Source organism: Saccopteryx bilineata, chromosome 2, assembly GCF_036850765.1.
Source record: "Saccopteryx bilineata isolate mSacBil1 chromosome 2, mSacBil1_pri_phased_curated, whole genome shotgun sequence".
NCBI lineage: Eukaryota > Metazoa > Chordata > Mammalia > Chiroptera > Emballonuridae > Saccopteryx > Saccopteryx bilineata.
The window spans coordinates 9,068,008-9,083,309 of NC_089491.1; the positions used below are offsets into that span (position 1 = coordinate 9,068,008).

The window sequence follows — 15,302 nt, forward strand, 5'->3', positions numbered from 1 at the left end:
CGAGCTGGGCCCTCTCCATCACCCCCCCACCCCGCCTCCTACCTCCTGCCCAGAGTGCATCTTTAGATCCGAGGCCAGATGAAGATGGGGGTGGGGGTGGAGGCCGGAGCTACCCTGTCCTCCCTCCTCCTAGTGATGTCCCTGCTGCCTGCCCCTGTCCCCGCAGGATACCTGTCTAGCTTGCTGCCCCTCTGGTGAGCACTCCAGGAGTTGTCTGTGCTCCCCCACCCCCCTGTGTCCTGCAAACAATTTCCTTTATCAGCTGGCCTAGACGACCGCTTCCACCTCGGGACAAGGCCCCTGTTCCCTGCCCGTGACCACGCGGGCATTCCGACCCCGCACTCACCCAGCAGCACCCCTAGAGTGGCGGGTCCGGGTCGCAGGGCGTGCTCCTCCATCTTAATGCCGTCCAGCATCTTGGCGCAGTCCGTCTGCCCGCGGGGGAAGCACCTCTCCAGCGACTCGGGACCTGTTGCTATATCCATGGGACGCGGGGCGCGCTGCGGGCCCCGCCGGCCAGGGTGTTCGCCCGCCCGCCCGCCTGCCCGCTCGCCGCGGCCGCCGCGGCCCCGGAGCCGGGGAGGCGCGGCTCCCGCGGGGTTGGGGCTCCGGCTGGGGCCGCCGGTTGCCCACAGCGAGCGTGCAGCGGCGACGCGCTGGCCCCGGGCCCCGGCGTCGTGCTGGCGGGCCGGGGCGGCTGCAGTCCGCGCCGCGCTCTCCCGGGCACTCGCAGCCACGCGCGCCGGCTCCTCTGTCACCTGCTTGTCAGCCCCGGAGCCGGGCTGCGGCGGCGGCGGCAGACGAAGCCGCGGGGAGGAGACCGCGGCGGCGGCAGCGGCGGCGGCGGCGGCGGCGGCGGCGGGCGGGGGAAGGGGCGGGGGTGCAGGGGCGGCCCCGCCGGCTGGGGGGGGGCGGGCGGCGCAGCGGGGTCCCGGGCGGGGCGCAGCGGGCCGCGGGGCTCCCGGCGCGCTCCCCGCACTACTCCAGTGCCATGGTGCGCCTGAGGAGCCGCTTGGTTTAGAGCTGGGGCTGGCGGCGGAGGGATACTCCGGCCGGGAGCCGCCTCACCCCTCCTCAAACTTCCTGACATTTGAACTCATTGGAGCGCCTCGTATCCCTGCGCCGGGATGAGCCGGCGGCTCAACGTCAAATAGTGCCGTCGCCGCCCCCCCACCCTTCGGGAGGGCTCCCCGCGCCCCCAGCTTGCGCCCTGCGCGGCGCCTGGCCCTAGCCATCGGCTCGGGAGTCCCGGCCAGGTCGAACGCCCCGCTGGCCCCTCTCAGAAGTTCGGGTCGCCCTCCAAACAAATCCTTGTGCCCCACCCCCTTGAAAAATTGATCTGGGAGTTGGGGAATGAAAGCTTTCTTTTTTCTTTCTTGCCTGTTTTATTATTAATATTTTGTAAAGCTTCAGCGCTAAGAGGAGTGGCCCTGAACAAGGCCAGACCGCGCGGACGGCGGGGAGCGCAGCGGCTCCACCAGGGGACGGCGCCGGCCGGGAGTGGCCGCCCGGGGACCCCGACTGTCGGCCGAGGTAGGTCGCACCGGGATGACTTGGCGTCCCCGGGCGGCGGCGCCTTCCCGGGGCCGGTTTGGTCCGCAGAGAGGGCTGGCTGCCGGGATTGAGGGACGGGGACCAGCAGGAGGGAAGGGCTGCTGGCCCAGGACTTGCCCAGAGGGCCTTGGCCCAGGGCGAGGGGTGGGCCCCGGATTTGGGGTGAGGAGTCTGGGAAGGCTTCAGACGTGACCAAGTTTGGGTGGAGGAGTGAGTGAAGATTGTGGAGGGGCCCCAGGATCAAGAGTGGAGACCCTGGACGGACGAGAAAGGTGAGGCCGGGGTTCAGGCGACGGAAAGTTTAGAGGACGATCAGGTCTGGAAAAGAGGGGACCCCGATAAGGCTGGGGGCAGTGGAAAGGACCTGGCCTCGCAGGATTCGGAGTGAGGGACACGGTAGAGGGTGGCGGCCCCAGGTCGGGGACTGAAGGTCTGGGACGAGGTGTATTCCGCCGCCCAAAGGAAACCGGAGAGCGCAGGGATAGGCGACCTGTGGTAGTGGGGGGACCTGGCCAGGGGTCCGTAGGCCGCGCCCGGCAGGGACAGCGCCACGGAGAGGTTGGGCAAAGTGGGCCTCGGCGTTGGGGAGCGAAACGCGGGCGAGACCAAGCCGCCGACTTCGGCGCCCGCGAGGCCTGCCACCCCCCGGGCCTGGCACCCGCTCCCGGCGCGCCGGCGGCTGCGTCCCGCTGCAGGGCACTGCTCCGGGACCCGCTGTGTCTCCGGCCCCTGGGGCTCCCCCGAGGCGCGGCTCGCCCCGGAGCAAGGGTGCGAGGGGCGGCGATTCAGCCGTGGGGCCGGCGCGGGTTGACCCCGTGAGCTGTGGCCGGGCGGCCCGGCCCCTCCCGGGACGGAGCAGCGGCGCGGAGCGGGGCGGGGGCGGAGGGCACCGGAGGCGGGTCCCCTGACCCCGCTGGAGGCGAGAGGGCGGATCAGATGTGGCCCCTGCGGAAGGCTTGGTCAGAAGTGGCCCCCTGTGCCGTGGGGCCCCGCGGAGGGGCCCGGATTTGTGGAGGCTTAGAGCCTCCCGCCCCGCCCCAGTACCTGCGGGCGTGTCGGTGGGTATCTGTTGTCTGCGTGTCGATGTTCCCGCCTCTGAGGCTCTTGCCTGTGTGTGCACCCGTGTTTCTGTGCACATACAATATTTCTGCGTCCCTGAGACTTTCTGGGCCCCGAGTGTGAATCTGTGTGCGCGCGCAAATCTGAGTGTCCTTCCGTGCCATGTACCTTCTGTGGTTTTGTAGGTCTTTGTGTGTATCCCTGTGTCACTTTATGCGGGCACAATATGTCTTTGTGTGTCGTCTCTCAGCCTCTGTATCTGTGTCTGGGATCCTTTTCTGTATGTCTATCGTTGTGTCGCCTTTGGGTGTCTGTGTGGATCTCCGAGTTTCTGAATGATTCTGCGTGCTTGGGTGTCTCGGAGTTTTGTGGGGTTTGGGGGTGTATGTGTGTGTGTGTTTCTCTTGTTTCAGTGTATTTCTCGTTTTTTGTGTGTCTGTAATCAGAACAGTGGATGAATGGATGTGGGGTTTTTCTCACACGCCCTTGATCGTTGGTCCTTGCAAACCCCAGGCTTGCGTTCCCGAGGTTGGGCCGGGACTCCTTCTCCCGGCTTCTGGGGCGGGGGCTGGCGGTCGCGAGGAGACGCGGGCGGCGGGACGGTGCAGATTTGGGCGCCGGACTGGCGAACCGATCGTGCATATTCTGCCCTCTGCTGGTAGCGCTGCGTCCCTGCACCTGCTGTCGGGTGACGAGGTGAGAGGGTCCTGGTTCCAGGCCCAGACCCTTGCCATCTTCGGAGCGCGCTTGTAAATCCTCCCCTGTCTCGGACCCTACAGACTCACCCCGGACCCCGGATCCCAGACTCCCGATGCAGTGTTCCATCCCTCTCTCCCTGGCTCCGACCACCCCCTTCCCTGTACCCGTCCTCTTCTCTCCAAACTTCTCCCTTTTGCCTGAATGGGGGTCCCTGTGGCCAGGCCTCTTAGACTTCACTGACCCTCGGGCCACGCGCCCAGAGCTGAACTGGGGCCGCCGGCTGTTTCCGGGGTTGCCTTCTCGGGGTCACTGGCTGGCTGGATCTCAGCGCAGGAAGACGTGCCGGCTGCCCCATCGTGTGCCAGTGGCTGGTTTGTCCTGGGGCGTACAGAATTTTGGCAGGACACTGCGCCCTTGTCCACGTCACAACTCACACCACCAGAGCAGCATTGGGAGGGCCTAGGGTGGCGCTCAGAGCCACCGCAGCTGCCGGGTGTGCGGTGCGACTCAGGCAGGGCTGCCCTCTCTGGTCTGCGAGGGGGCTGCTTAGGGCACAAACTTGGAGTTCCCTCTCCACGTCTTCCCTGCTCACTGTCCATTCGTCCACCCCCCCTTCCGGTTCTCCCTATAGGTCGTGGTCCTTGCCCTTTGTTCCTGCTCGCCGGGTCACCCATTCCCCCAGCTGATCTGTGGTCTCGGATCTTTTGCACACAGACGGGCAGAGGACTTGGGTCTCTCTCAAGCACAATAGCGACTCCCACACCTCCAGACCTCTTTCTCTGCTGAAGAAGTGACCGACGAAACGATAGAAAGCGGAGCCTGGGCCCCGAGTCGGCCGCATTCCGTGGGCAGCGAGCAGCGCCTTGCTCCGCAGGACAGCAGCAGGGTGATCCGGTAGCCGCTACTGGCCCTTGCGACGCGGACGCATGACGCCGGCGCTCCGGCGGATCCAGGATTCTCTCTGGCTCGGACTTCGGCGGCAGAAAAAGCTTCGGATTTTCTCCACCTAAGAAAAGACCCAGTCGGCTGTGCAGAATCACGTGGGAAGAAGCAAAACCGAAGAGGAAAGCTCTAGGGTGGGCTTCTGGGGTTCCCAAATCTTGTGGAGCCTCATCTTTACTGAGCTCTCCCCATCTCCCCCTTGTTCTTCTTAGGGTCTCACATCGCACCTGCGGGGCCAGAACTACCCTGAGCACAACCCTGTGACCCCCTCGGTGCACGGAGCCAGTGACCCCCTCCCCCTCTCTGACCAGAGCCCAGCGGGGCGGGTCGCCTCCCCGTTTGCAACCCTCGCTGGAGGCGAGGATCCTGGTCAGAGATGGAGGGTGCTGCCCCAGCCAGGTGCCACAGGGCATGAAGGTGCAGACCAGGGGTTACACGGGCTCCTCATTCCTCCCTGTCAGAGAGCCACTCAGATCCATGGGAGGTAGCCAGACTGGACTTAAGCTGCCCCAAGCTAGGGCCCAGGTTGGAAGTCACTATTCTGGGGAGGCAGTCCGGGGTCAGAGACCAGGGAGCTCTGGAAGTGGAGCTGGGTGGCACCAGCAGAGGTCTCCAGGACTGAGGAAAGGTCCAAATTGCGGTCCCTGTGACTCAGGGCTGGGAGCAGGCTCTCTCCCTTCTGGGGTCTTCTGGGCTGACGAGAGGGGCAGGGGATGGGATTTCAAGCAGCATTTACGGGTAAGGTGCAGTGTGTGTGACTTTGCCTGAGGCTGTGTGCTAGCGTGTGCCTTTGTGCACTGTGGCGGACTGCCCAGCCCCAGCGAAGTTCTGCTCTCTGCAGCTCAGCCCACCCCAACCAGCCGGTGGGGTCTCTGGCCACAGACCCATGACTTTTCAGCATAAGGTCTGGGTCATCAGTCATGAGATTCCTCCCTGGTGTGTCAGGAGACCAGGATCCCTTAGATCCAAAGGGTGCTGCCAGCCCAGGGCTGGTGCTGAGGGAGGGACAGTGCCCTGGCCAGGTGGTCCAGGCTAAGGTCCTCCACTGGCCAGTCAAGGGTTGGGAGTGGGCAAGAGCAGGTCTCTGGGTATCATCCAGATCTGGTTCAGGATCTGGCTGTGGGACCTCAGGAAAGTCCAGCTCTCTCTGCAACTCATCTTCCTCATCTGTAAAGTGGGCATAGGATAGCATTTATCCTACAAGGTAGTGGAGAAGACAAAATGTAAGTGCTCACCAAAGTGCTTGGCACATAGTGGGCCTCTATACATATTTGGTAAATAATTGGACAAAAGGGAGTCCCCAGGAGTTGGGGAAATAACAGCTCCTCCTCCAACCAGAGCCCAGGGAGAAACTGATCCCACTGAGCTTAGCCACTTATCTTTCTGTAGGGCAGGCGGGACTCAGATCCTGGCAGCCTGGGCTGGGTGAAGGAGACCCTCATCGCCTAGTGCCATGATTCCAGCATGGACAAGGCCAGGGCTACCCACTCCAGACCCTTGGTAGGGAACAGAATTAGAGGTTCAGCTCATTGCATCAAAACCAGCTGTGTGGGATTCTCAAGGTGCTGTTTATATTTATTTTTTAAAAGGAACTTCCCTCAGGAATCTTTGCCTTTCTTACCAGGTGGACGGACAGGGTTATTTCAGCCCATCTAAAACCAGGGGCTTCCCTGGCAGAGGGCTTGAGCCAGAACAAAGAGACAGCCGAGGACCATATTTGGAGCCACAAAAGCCCCATTAGGACACTAAGAATAACTCACAGAAAGACATTTTATATGAATTGGACACAAATTCACAAAAGCAAGGAAGTTCATTGGTCTCCTCTGGGAGGGTCCAGGCCACAAGGGGGGGGAGTGCTGGCTGGGTGTGATGGGGGCTAGTGCCCCATCCTATTTGATCTTTATCTTCAATCCACTTCAAAACGCTGGGGATCTGCGGAGTTGGAGGCTTGCCCCTTCCTGTAATTATTTGGTGTCTAGTAAAGTTTTTATGAGTGTCTGTGCAAATAAATGCATTTGATGTGCATTTGTTTTGGTGAGTGCGCTTTCTATAGGAAGCGTATGCGCCTTCTGTTGGCCCACCATAAGTAAAGAATGAGGGTGAAAATAAAAATAAAACCAAGATATCTGGACCAGGCTGAGGGGCGGGGCCAGGGCGGCCCCACTGCAGACCACACCCCTCCGATGGGGGCTCCTGAGCACCAGTGGTTTGCTCGTGGAGTTGTGGGCTGGGAGGCAGGCTTGGTGAGTTCCCAATTCTAGGAATGCTTTTTGAAAACAGAACTGCTGCCTTTTGATTACTGTGCTCTGGATATTCTTGGTGAAGTAAAATGAATAATAGATAAGGGTGAGTTTTGGGGGTGTCGTTTCATTATGAAGTGGCAGGGTATGCCTGTTTCTCCAGAATTTCATCTCAGAAGTATTTTGCTGTCAGAAGGGGGCTGTCAGAGATGTGGCTCCCAGCCCTCTTGGGACAGGGCGGCGGGGAAGGGGGGCAGGGTGGTGCCCCTCCTGTCTGGTGTGAGAAGCAGCGGTGCTCGATCAGGGTGCAGAGCAAGTCCGGGGTGTCGGGGGCCAGGAGCACCGAAGCCCCTGTCTCAGGTGTCTGACTGGTGCCTGAGATGCCACCTGCTGGAAGGACCCTTTGATCTGGCCCAAGCTGGCTGTCCCTCCTCCTGGCACTGCAGTCTTGACTTATTTGTTCTAAAGTTATTTTAGCATTTTTATTAAAGTGTAATATACACATAGAGAAGCACACAAAGCATTACACTCATACCCCTGACATGAGAGAGAGAGAGAGAGAGAGAGAAAGTGTGTTCCTGACTCCCCATAATCTCCCCTTCTGCCCCCCAGGCACTCACTGCCCAGCCCCCCTCCGAGGACACCACTATCCTGGTTTCCATCACTTTACACGAGTTTTTCCTGTTTTTGAATTTTATAAATGGCACCATACAGTGTATACTCCTTACCATACTTTATTCATGAGATTTTGCATAAAAATGTGGCTTTTTCTCCTGAAAAATCATAGGCCCAGCATTCTTAGACCCTCATCTAGCAGAGTGTTGATAATCTGGGGCTGAATTGTGCCCTCCCCCCAATTTACCCCCAAACCCCATCCCAGGCCACACATCTGCCTGCTTCAGTTTGCCAGGGGGCATGCGTGCTGGTAACTCTACCTTCAGTCCCACCCCAAGAGGGGTCACTGGTCGTCACTGGGAAAACACATCCCGAGCCCTCCTTCATCCCTGTCCCTCCATCTGCCTCCAGTGTCCTCTGAGGCAGAAATCACAAGATGTTTTAACAGGCGAATAAATCAGCACCTCACAGAGGTGAAGTCACTTACCCAGGGTCACACGGTAACATAAATGTCAGATCCTGGATTGAAACCCAGATCGGCCAGTCTCCAAACCCCAGGCTCTTGTCACCTCCCCACATGGCTCCTCCGGGCATCCAGACCAAGGCATGAGCAACTCCCCTCCTGCCTTCATCCAGCAGGGAGGAAGCTGGACTCTTTCCAAAGGAAAGACTGGGAAACAAAACCCAAAACAGAAAACAGGGCAGGGATGGTTCCCAGGCCCCGACAGCCTAACCCAGCGTGATTCAAGTGTAGTCTGGGCTGAGCTGGTCTGGGCTGGTGCAGCCTTCCAGAATGCATCAAGGGAGGGTGGCACATGCCATTGACTGAGTCTCCACCACATGCATGCATACATTCCTGAACACTCACAACGTGCCTCTGAGAGAGACACTATTATCTAGCCCCACTTTACAGATGAGAAAACTGAGGTTCAGATAGGTCAACTATATTGCCTGAGACCACATGTGTATAAGTGGCCATGCTGGGTTTTGAATGCATTCAGTGTGACTTCAGTGCCTTTGCTCTGTGCCACATTGGTCCCATTCTTCTCCTTGGCTTGCCCTCTAACTGAGTCATCTGTACCCTCCAGTTATGACAGAGGTGCAGCCAGGTGCTTCCTCTTGGGTACTGACAGATTCTGGAGTCTAGCTGGCATGGCTTGGGGCTTAGTTTCAGGAGTCATGTCATGGTTCTCAGGGCCTCAGTTTCTTCATCTGGAAAATGGGAATGATATTACTACTTTCCATTACTATGTGAGGGTTCAAGTAGGTCTGTCGGCTTTTGAATCTAGAATGGTAGTGGCCTGTTAGAGGGAATATGAGGGTTACTGGATGTGCAAAGGTCCTGAGGCAGGAAAGAACTTGATCCATTGGAAGCATGTATGGCTGGGTCAGAGCAAGGGCATGGCCAAAAGTGTGGGAAGGCATTGTGGGACTGGATGAGGAGCGTGGACTGGAACCTGAGGGCAGTGGGGAGCCATGGGAGCGTTTAACAGTGCAGGGCCCCAGTCAAGTTTGTTTTTTAGGATGATCTCTCTGGCTGTGGTGAGGGGTGAGACCAGAGGCAGGAGGCCAAGTGACGAGGCCTTTGGGTTTCAATATTCCTTTTGTATGGAATGAGGTTGGGCGGTCCACAGAGCAGACCTTATCCTCTAATTTCCCATAGAGGTTGTGTTTCCAGATTCAGGGTTTCATGTTACACAGAGTTATTCTTTCTGGAATGTGTCCCCCGAGCAACCCCGCTGGACCCTCCTTGGAAGGAGGGGCTCTTCTGAATGCAAGATGCACATTTATGCAAAAAGTAGAGCATCCCAGTCCTGGGTCTTGGCAGTGTCTGTCCCTAAAACAGTCCAGCAACCAACAGACGGAGCAGCACTCAGCACTGGGACAGGCTGCAAACATCAATGCGAACAATAATAGTGATGATAATAATGAACCTTTATTGACGACTTACCATACCAGGCCCTTTGTAATGCCTTTAGCATCTGTGACCTCATGCAATGCTAAAAACAAGCCTGCCAAGTAGCTGGCGTTGATTCCTGTTGTGCGGATGAGGAGAGCGAGGCCCAGAGGGGGACAGTCCCTTGCTCATAGTTCCTGAGTGGCAGAGCCAGACCCGTAGCCCTGTCCTTACGCTGCCACCTGTGGGTGCTAGGCAGCCTCAGAAGTGTGGCGGGCTGGTGTGGTGGAGCCCTGTGCTATCCAGACAGCCCAACAATTGTTCCCAGTGCACAGAAAACCCAGAAAATTCCATCCGTGCCCCTGGCTCCCACCTCACCTCAGCCTGCACAGTCCGCCCGGCGGAGGTGTTCTCCCTGGAAGAGCTTGGTAGTTCAGGCTTTTCCAAACCCAGGAAGAGCCTCCAAGTCTAGCATTCTCCCAGTGGCCTCTAAGGCCTCCTGGCGCGTGTCCATCCCTGGCCTCGTCCCTGCCTCCTTCCTCTCTGCTCGCTGTGCTACTTGCCAAGCACGCTGGCCTTGTTTCAGCTTCTCAAACAGCTCAGACGCTCTTGCCTGTAGGCTCCGAACAGGCTGTTCCCTCTGCCTGGAAGGCTCTCAGTTCCCTTTTCCTGGCTTGCTCTGGTTCATCCTTTCGGTGTCTGTGTAAATGTCACCACCTCCTGGAAGCCTTCCTTTACCTAATGCCAGAACAGCTTAGGTTTATCTCTTACGTATTTTTAGCAACACGCACTTCTCCTTCATGGGGAGATGGGATTGTCTGTCATCCTACCCTTCTCCTTTCCTGCGCAGTCTCAGGGAATCCGCAGGGAGGAGCAGGGAGAAGGGAGAGCACCCTTCATCGTCAAAGCAACAGAAGGGGTTCTGTAAGGTGGGGAAGGGACAGGTGTCCTTGAAATACGACATGGTCCACATGGTTCTGGCTCAGTGGTTGGGGACTCCCACGGAGACCAGTTAGGACTCGGGCAAGAAATGTCTTCTCACGGCATAGGATGAGTCTGATTGCTGTCCTGAGTGGTCGCCCCCTTTCCTTCCTCCTCCTCCTCCCAGGGGCACTGACGATAGAAGAGGAGGATGCTCGGACTCCCGACCCATGCTGGAGAAGATGCAAATAAAGACGGGTTTGCTCGATTCTCAGGGAAGGTGAATGGTCTGGGGAAACTGAGGCAGTAGGTCTTGGGAATGGAGAGCAGCTAGGAGCTCTGAGGCTCGAGGGAGGGGATGGGAGTGGGTGAGGAACAGGGAGGCAGCTCTCTAGAGAATGTTTTCCCAGAAATTTACTTTTTAAAAAAAAAATTAAAAAAATTTGCCTGACTGGTGGTGGCACAGTGGATAGAGCTTCAACCTGGCACACTGAGGTTCCACGTTTGAAACTCCAAGGTCACTGGCGTGAGCATGGTCTCATCTGCCTTGAGTGTGGGTCGCCAGCTTGAGCGTGGGATCATGGACATGACCCCATGGTTGCTGGCTTGAGCCCTAGGTTGCTGGCTTGAAGTCCAAGGTCGCTGGCTTGAGCAAGGGGTTATTGGCTCGCTGGAGCCTTCTGGTCAAGGCACATATGAGAAGCAATTAATGAACAACTAAGGAGCCGCAACTGTGAGTTGATACTTCTCATTTCTCTCCCCTCCCATGTCTCTCTCTCTCTAAATAAATAAATAAATATACCTTTTCAATTATAGTTTATATTCAATATTATTTTTTAAAATTAGTTTCTGGTCTGATATATCTCCTTGAGCAAGGGAAACAATGGAAAAATCCAAAATGTGTAAAAAATGCATACAACCCAACACCCCAAAACCAAACAATCCAATTAAAAAGTGGGCAAAGGGCCTACACAGATGCCCCTCTGGGGATTATTGGTGGCACTTGGAGAAGCAAGTCGTGGGGCACGATGATGGCCTCACACAACGCGAGGGGACAAGAGGTTGAGGCCAGTGGCTTGGTCCCTGTCACCAGCACCCAGTGAATGGTGGTTCCCATCAGGATTCCACCTTCCAGGCTTCAAGCCTTTGTCTGCCCCTTGGTGACAGAGGCCCGCAGGAGGGAGGCTGTTTTGGGACAACGGGAAGGTGACAGCCCCGAGGGGATGCTGCGCAAGGAACACTGTCTCCAAGGTGTTGGGATGCAGGGACAATTTTAAAAGATCTGTTTCCAGTCATTTCTTTGAGCAGCTCATTCCTTTTTAATACAAGACCATTAGAAAGCACCCACAGACATGAACCGTTAGACACTGAATGCTCTCTGCAGTCAGGACGCACCCATCAGGGAAGAAAGCCGGCTTTGTGGGAGTCATGGGCCCCTGAGCGCTGGGTTCCAGGCTGTTTGGGAGCCCGAAGCAGTCCGGGGCTATGCGACAGGGCCGGGGTGTCCAGGGAGAGCCAGCGGTCTGTGTGTGTGTGTGTGTGTGTGTGCGTGTGTGTGTGTGTGTGTGTGTGTGTGTTGGTGGGGAGAGGGGGATGTGTGAGCAGGGATGGGAAGCACCCTTGCACTTTCCCAAAGGGAAGATCCCCTCGAATGTTTTTGGCCAACTTGAGTGCGTAAACTGAAGATGACGAGACTGTCACATGCCTACTTAAAATGTTAAGTGTATGAGTTGGGTATTACCTGTAAAATTACAATCACAATTTGATTATAATTTTGGGTGTTTATAACAGTGACCTGAAAAATGGGTTGAAAAGAGATAATAGATATAAATAAACTTTTTTGGACAGTTTCTGAGGCAGTTTAATTTTAAGTTCTTCACTTGCATTTCTTCCTTTTTAATTATTTTTAATTGTGGTAAAATAACATAAAATTTACCCTCTCCACCATTTTTAAGTGTGTGTTGTTCCGTGGCAGTGAGTCCATTCACACTGTTGGGCAGCCGTCACCACATCATCCACAGAACCCCTGTCATCATGCAGAACCGAAACTCTGCGCCCATTAAACACCAACCCCTATTCTCTCTAAGCCCAGCCCCTGGGAGCCGTCATTCTACATTGTCTCTATGAATTTGCCTACTTTGGGCACCTCATAGAGGTGGAATCATACATATTTGTCCATTTATGTCTGGCTTATTTCACTCAATGTACTCAAGTTTCATCTGTCATGGCATGTGTCAGAAATTCCTTCTTTTTTCAGACTGAATAGTCCACTGTTTGCATAGAGCACATTTTGCTTATCCATTCATCTATCCATAGACACTTGAGTTGCCTCCACTCCTTGGCTATTGTGCATAATGCTGCTGTGATCATAAATATACAAATATCAGATTTCTGCCTTGGCTTCTTTGGGGTATATATCCAGAAGGTGAATTGCCAGGTCATATGGTAATTTTAACTTTTTGAAGACTTCCGTACTGCTTTCCACAGTGGCTATACCATTTTACATTCCCACCCACAGTGCACAAGCGTCCCAATTTCTCTATGTCCTCTGTTGTTTGTTGTTGTTTCTATGGTTAGTAGTATCCCAGGTGTGAAGTAGTACTTCATTGTGGTTTTTGATTTGAATTTCCCTAATGGACAGGGATGGCAAGTTTTTTTCATGTGGCCATTGGTCATTTGTATATCTTCTTTGAAGGAATGTCTATTCAAGTCTTTCATCCATGTTTGGTTTTTATTTATTATTATTATTATTATTATTATTTGTATTTTTCTGAAGCTGGAAACAGGGAGGCAGTCAGACAGACTCCCGCATGTGCCCAACCGGGATCCACCCGGCATGCCCACCAGGGGGCGATGCTCTGCCCATCTGGGGCGTCGCTCTGTTGCAACTAGAGCCATTCTAGTGCCTGAGACAGAGGCCATAGAGCCATCCTCAGTGCCCAGGCCAACTTAGCTCCAATGGAGCCTCGGCTGCGGGAGGGGAAGACAGAGACAGAGAGGAAGGAGAGGGGGAGGGGTGGAGAAGCAGATGGGTGCTTCTCCTGTGTGCCCTGGCCGGGAATCAAACCTGGGACTCCTGCACACCAGGCCGATGCTCTACCACTGAGCCAATCAACCAGGGCCCCATGTTTGGTTTTTTGTCGTTGAGTTGTAGGAGCTCTTCATATATTCTGCACTTCAACCCGTTACCAGAGAGATGATTTGTGAATGTTCTCTCCCTTGCAGTGGGTTGCCTTTTTGTTTTGTTGATTGTATCCTTTGATGCACAGAAGTGTTTGATTTAGAGTCCAGTTCATCTATTTTTGCTCTTGTTGCCTGTGTCTCACCTGCACTTTGGAATCTGTTCTTTGTCATTACCAAGCCACTTTTCAAGATGGCCAGTATCATCTTCCCGAGCACCTGTCTCCACTGCGCTCTGAGTCGTTTGACGTGTGGTGGTGTATGTATGATGCTGTCATTATTCCACACCACACACCTATTTGCCAAACATCATACCACTAAGTTATATTTATTCTTCTTGTGTAACTCCATAACCTGCACAGCTTCCATGTTGTGTTATAAAGTGTACCATAAAGTCTTATTTGCAGCAACATTCAACCCCTGCTTGTGTGAGGCCACACTCCCAGGAGAAAATCTAAAACTACACAAAATTACTTTATCTCTTTTAGCCCATGTGTCAGGTTGCTGGGATTAACATCCAAAATGAGCGTCAAGTGAGGTCATTTCAGGCTAATGCGTCTTCCCCAAACAGCATTCTGTTGGTCAAAATAAAATACTTGAGAAAGAGTCCGGAATGCAGCATGCTCCGTAAAGAGGCAAAGATAAAGAATCATTTTTGGGGGGAAGCCCTACTTTATTTTCTGGCTATCCTGTAATTAATAATAATAATAATAACAGCAGAAATAACCACTGTTTGTTGGGTCTTCCTCCAGCCTGGCACCGTGCCCAGTGCTTCACACAGCCTCACTCGGTCCACTCAGCAGGAAGGCACTCAGACTGTCTCCCTCTACAGATGAGGAAACTGAGGCTCAGGCAGGCGAAGGCACATGCTGAGAGAGCCGGGACGGGAACTCATGTCTTTGAGAGCCCAGGCTCTTAATCACAACACGATTCTGCTTTCATCTTCTTGGCTTATGCCAGGCTGGGGGCACCCAGCGCTGCCTGGCACCCGGAGAGGAGCCCACCCAGGGTGGGGTTAAAACGCTTCGACCCTCCCTCTGCAAAATTGGCTTCGGGGCTGGGGCCCAAACACTCTTCGTTCCCCTCTGCCTGGTGGGTGTTGGTGGTCCTTCTCGGGGTGCAGGCTGACGTGGGGAGAGGGAATCACCCAGGGTCCCTCCTCACCCCTGCAGCTTAGGACCAACTCACTGACAGGCGCTTGGAAGAGAAAGCAGTATGGGGAGAGCTGCCCCTCAGACCACATTTTATACAAAGAGGTGATAACATAACATGGAGGCACAAGAGAGTGCGGGCTGCCTCCGTCTGGGTTAAAAGGAGATTATAGTTTTATTTCTGGTAAGCTTTGTTTTATTACGGAAAATTTCAAACGTATCTAAAAGTAGAGAGGACGCAGTTCCTGTCACCCGGCTCCAACAATTATGACTCACGCCCAACTCCCCTAGTCCTGCGAATTATTTTGAAGTGAATCCCGGACACTGTAACATTTCAACCATAACTATTTCATTATCTTGTTCTAAAAGATAAGGAAGTCTTAAAAAGAATTATAACCACAACACTGTTATCACACTTGGAGAAATTATTACTACGACACATGTCTACTCCATGTCTACATTTCCTTGATTGTCTCATGAATGCTCTTACACCTTATAAAAAAGTCCACACATGTCTTCTTCTTTCTTTCTTTCTTTCTTTTTTTTTTTTAAGAGAGAGAAAGACAGACAGACACAGATAGACAGGAAGGGAGAGAGATGAGAAGCATCAATCTGTAGTTGCGGCACCTTAGTTGTTCATTGATTGTTTTCTCATATGTATCTTGACGGAGGGGCTCTGGCTGAGCCAGTGACCCCATGGTTAAGCTAGCAACCTTGCACTCAAGCCAGCAACCATTGGGGTCATGTCTATGATCTCGCGCTCAAGCTGGGGACCTCGGGGCCTCAAACCTGGGTCCTCAGCATCCTGGGTCGACATTCTATTCACTGTGCCACCACCTGGTCAGGCCATATGTGTCTTTTTTTTTTAATTTTATTCATTAATTTTAGAGAGAGAGAGGACGGGAGAAAGAGAGAGAGAGAAACATCCACCTGCCATTCCACTCATTCATGCATTCACAGGTTGACTCCTGCAGGTGCCCTGACCTGGGATGGAACCTGCAACCCTGGGGAATCGGACAGTGCTCCAACCAGCTGAGCTATCCA

The 15,302-nt window shown here is 54.7% G+C and overlaps 1 protein-coding gene across 2 annotated transcripts in view; it reads right to left on the reverse strand.

Annotated features, from left to right (window-relative positions):
- Positions 1-711, reverse strand: part of LMX1B (LIM homeobox transcription factor 1 beta) — a 77,359-nt gene extending 76,648 nt beyond the window's left edge. For both annotated transcript variants that reach the window (XM_066256176.1, XM_066256175.1), the window contains exon 1: positions 347-711. In XM_066256176.1, coding sequence (XP_066112273.1) covers positions 347-485 — 139 coding nt within the window. In that variant the 5' untranslated portion in view covers positions 486-711. The remainder of the gene's footprint in view (positions 1-346) is intronic.
- Positions 712-15,302: the final 14,591 nt, after the last annotated feature.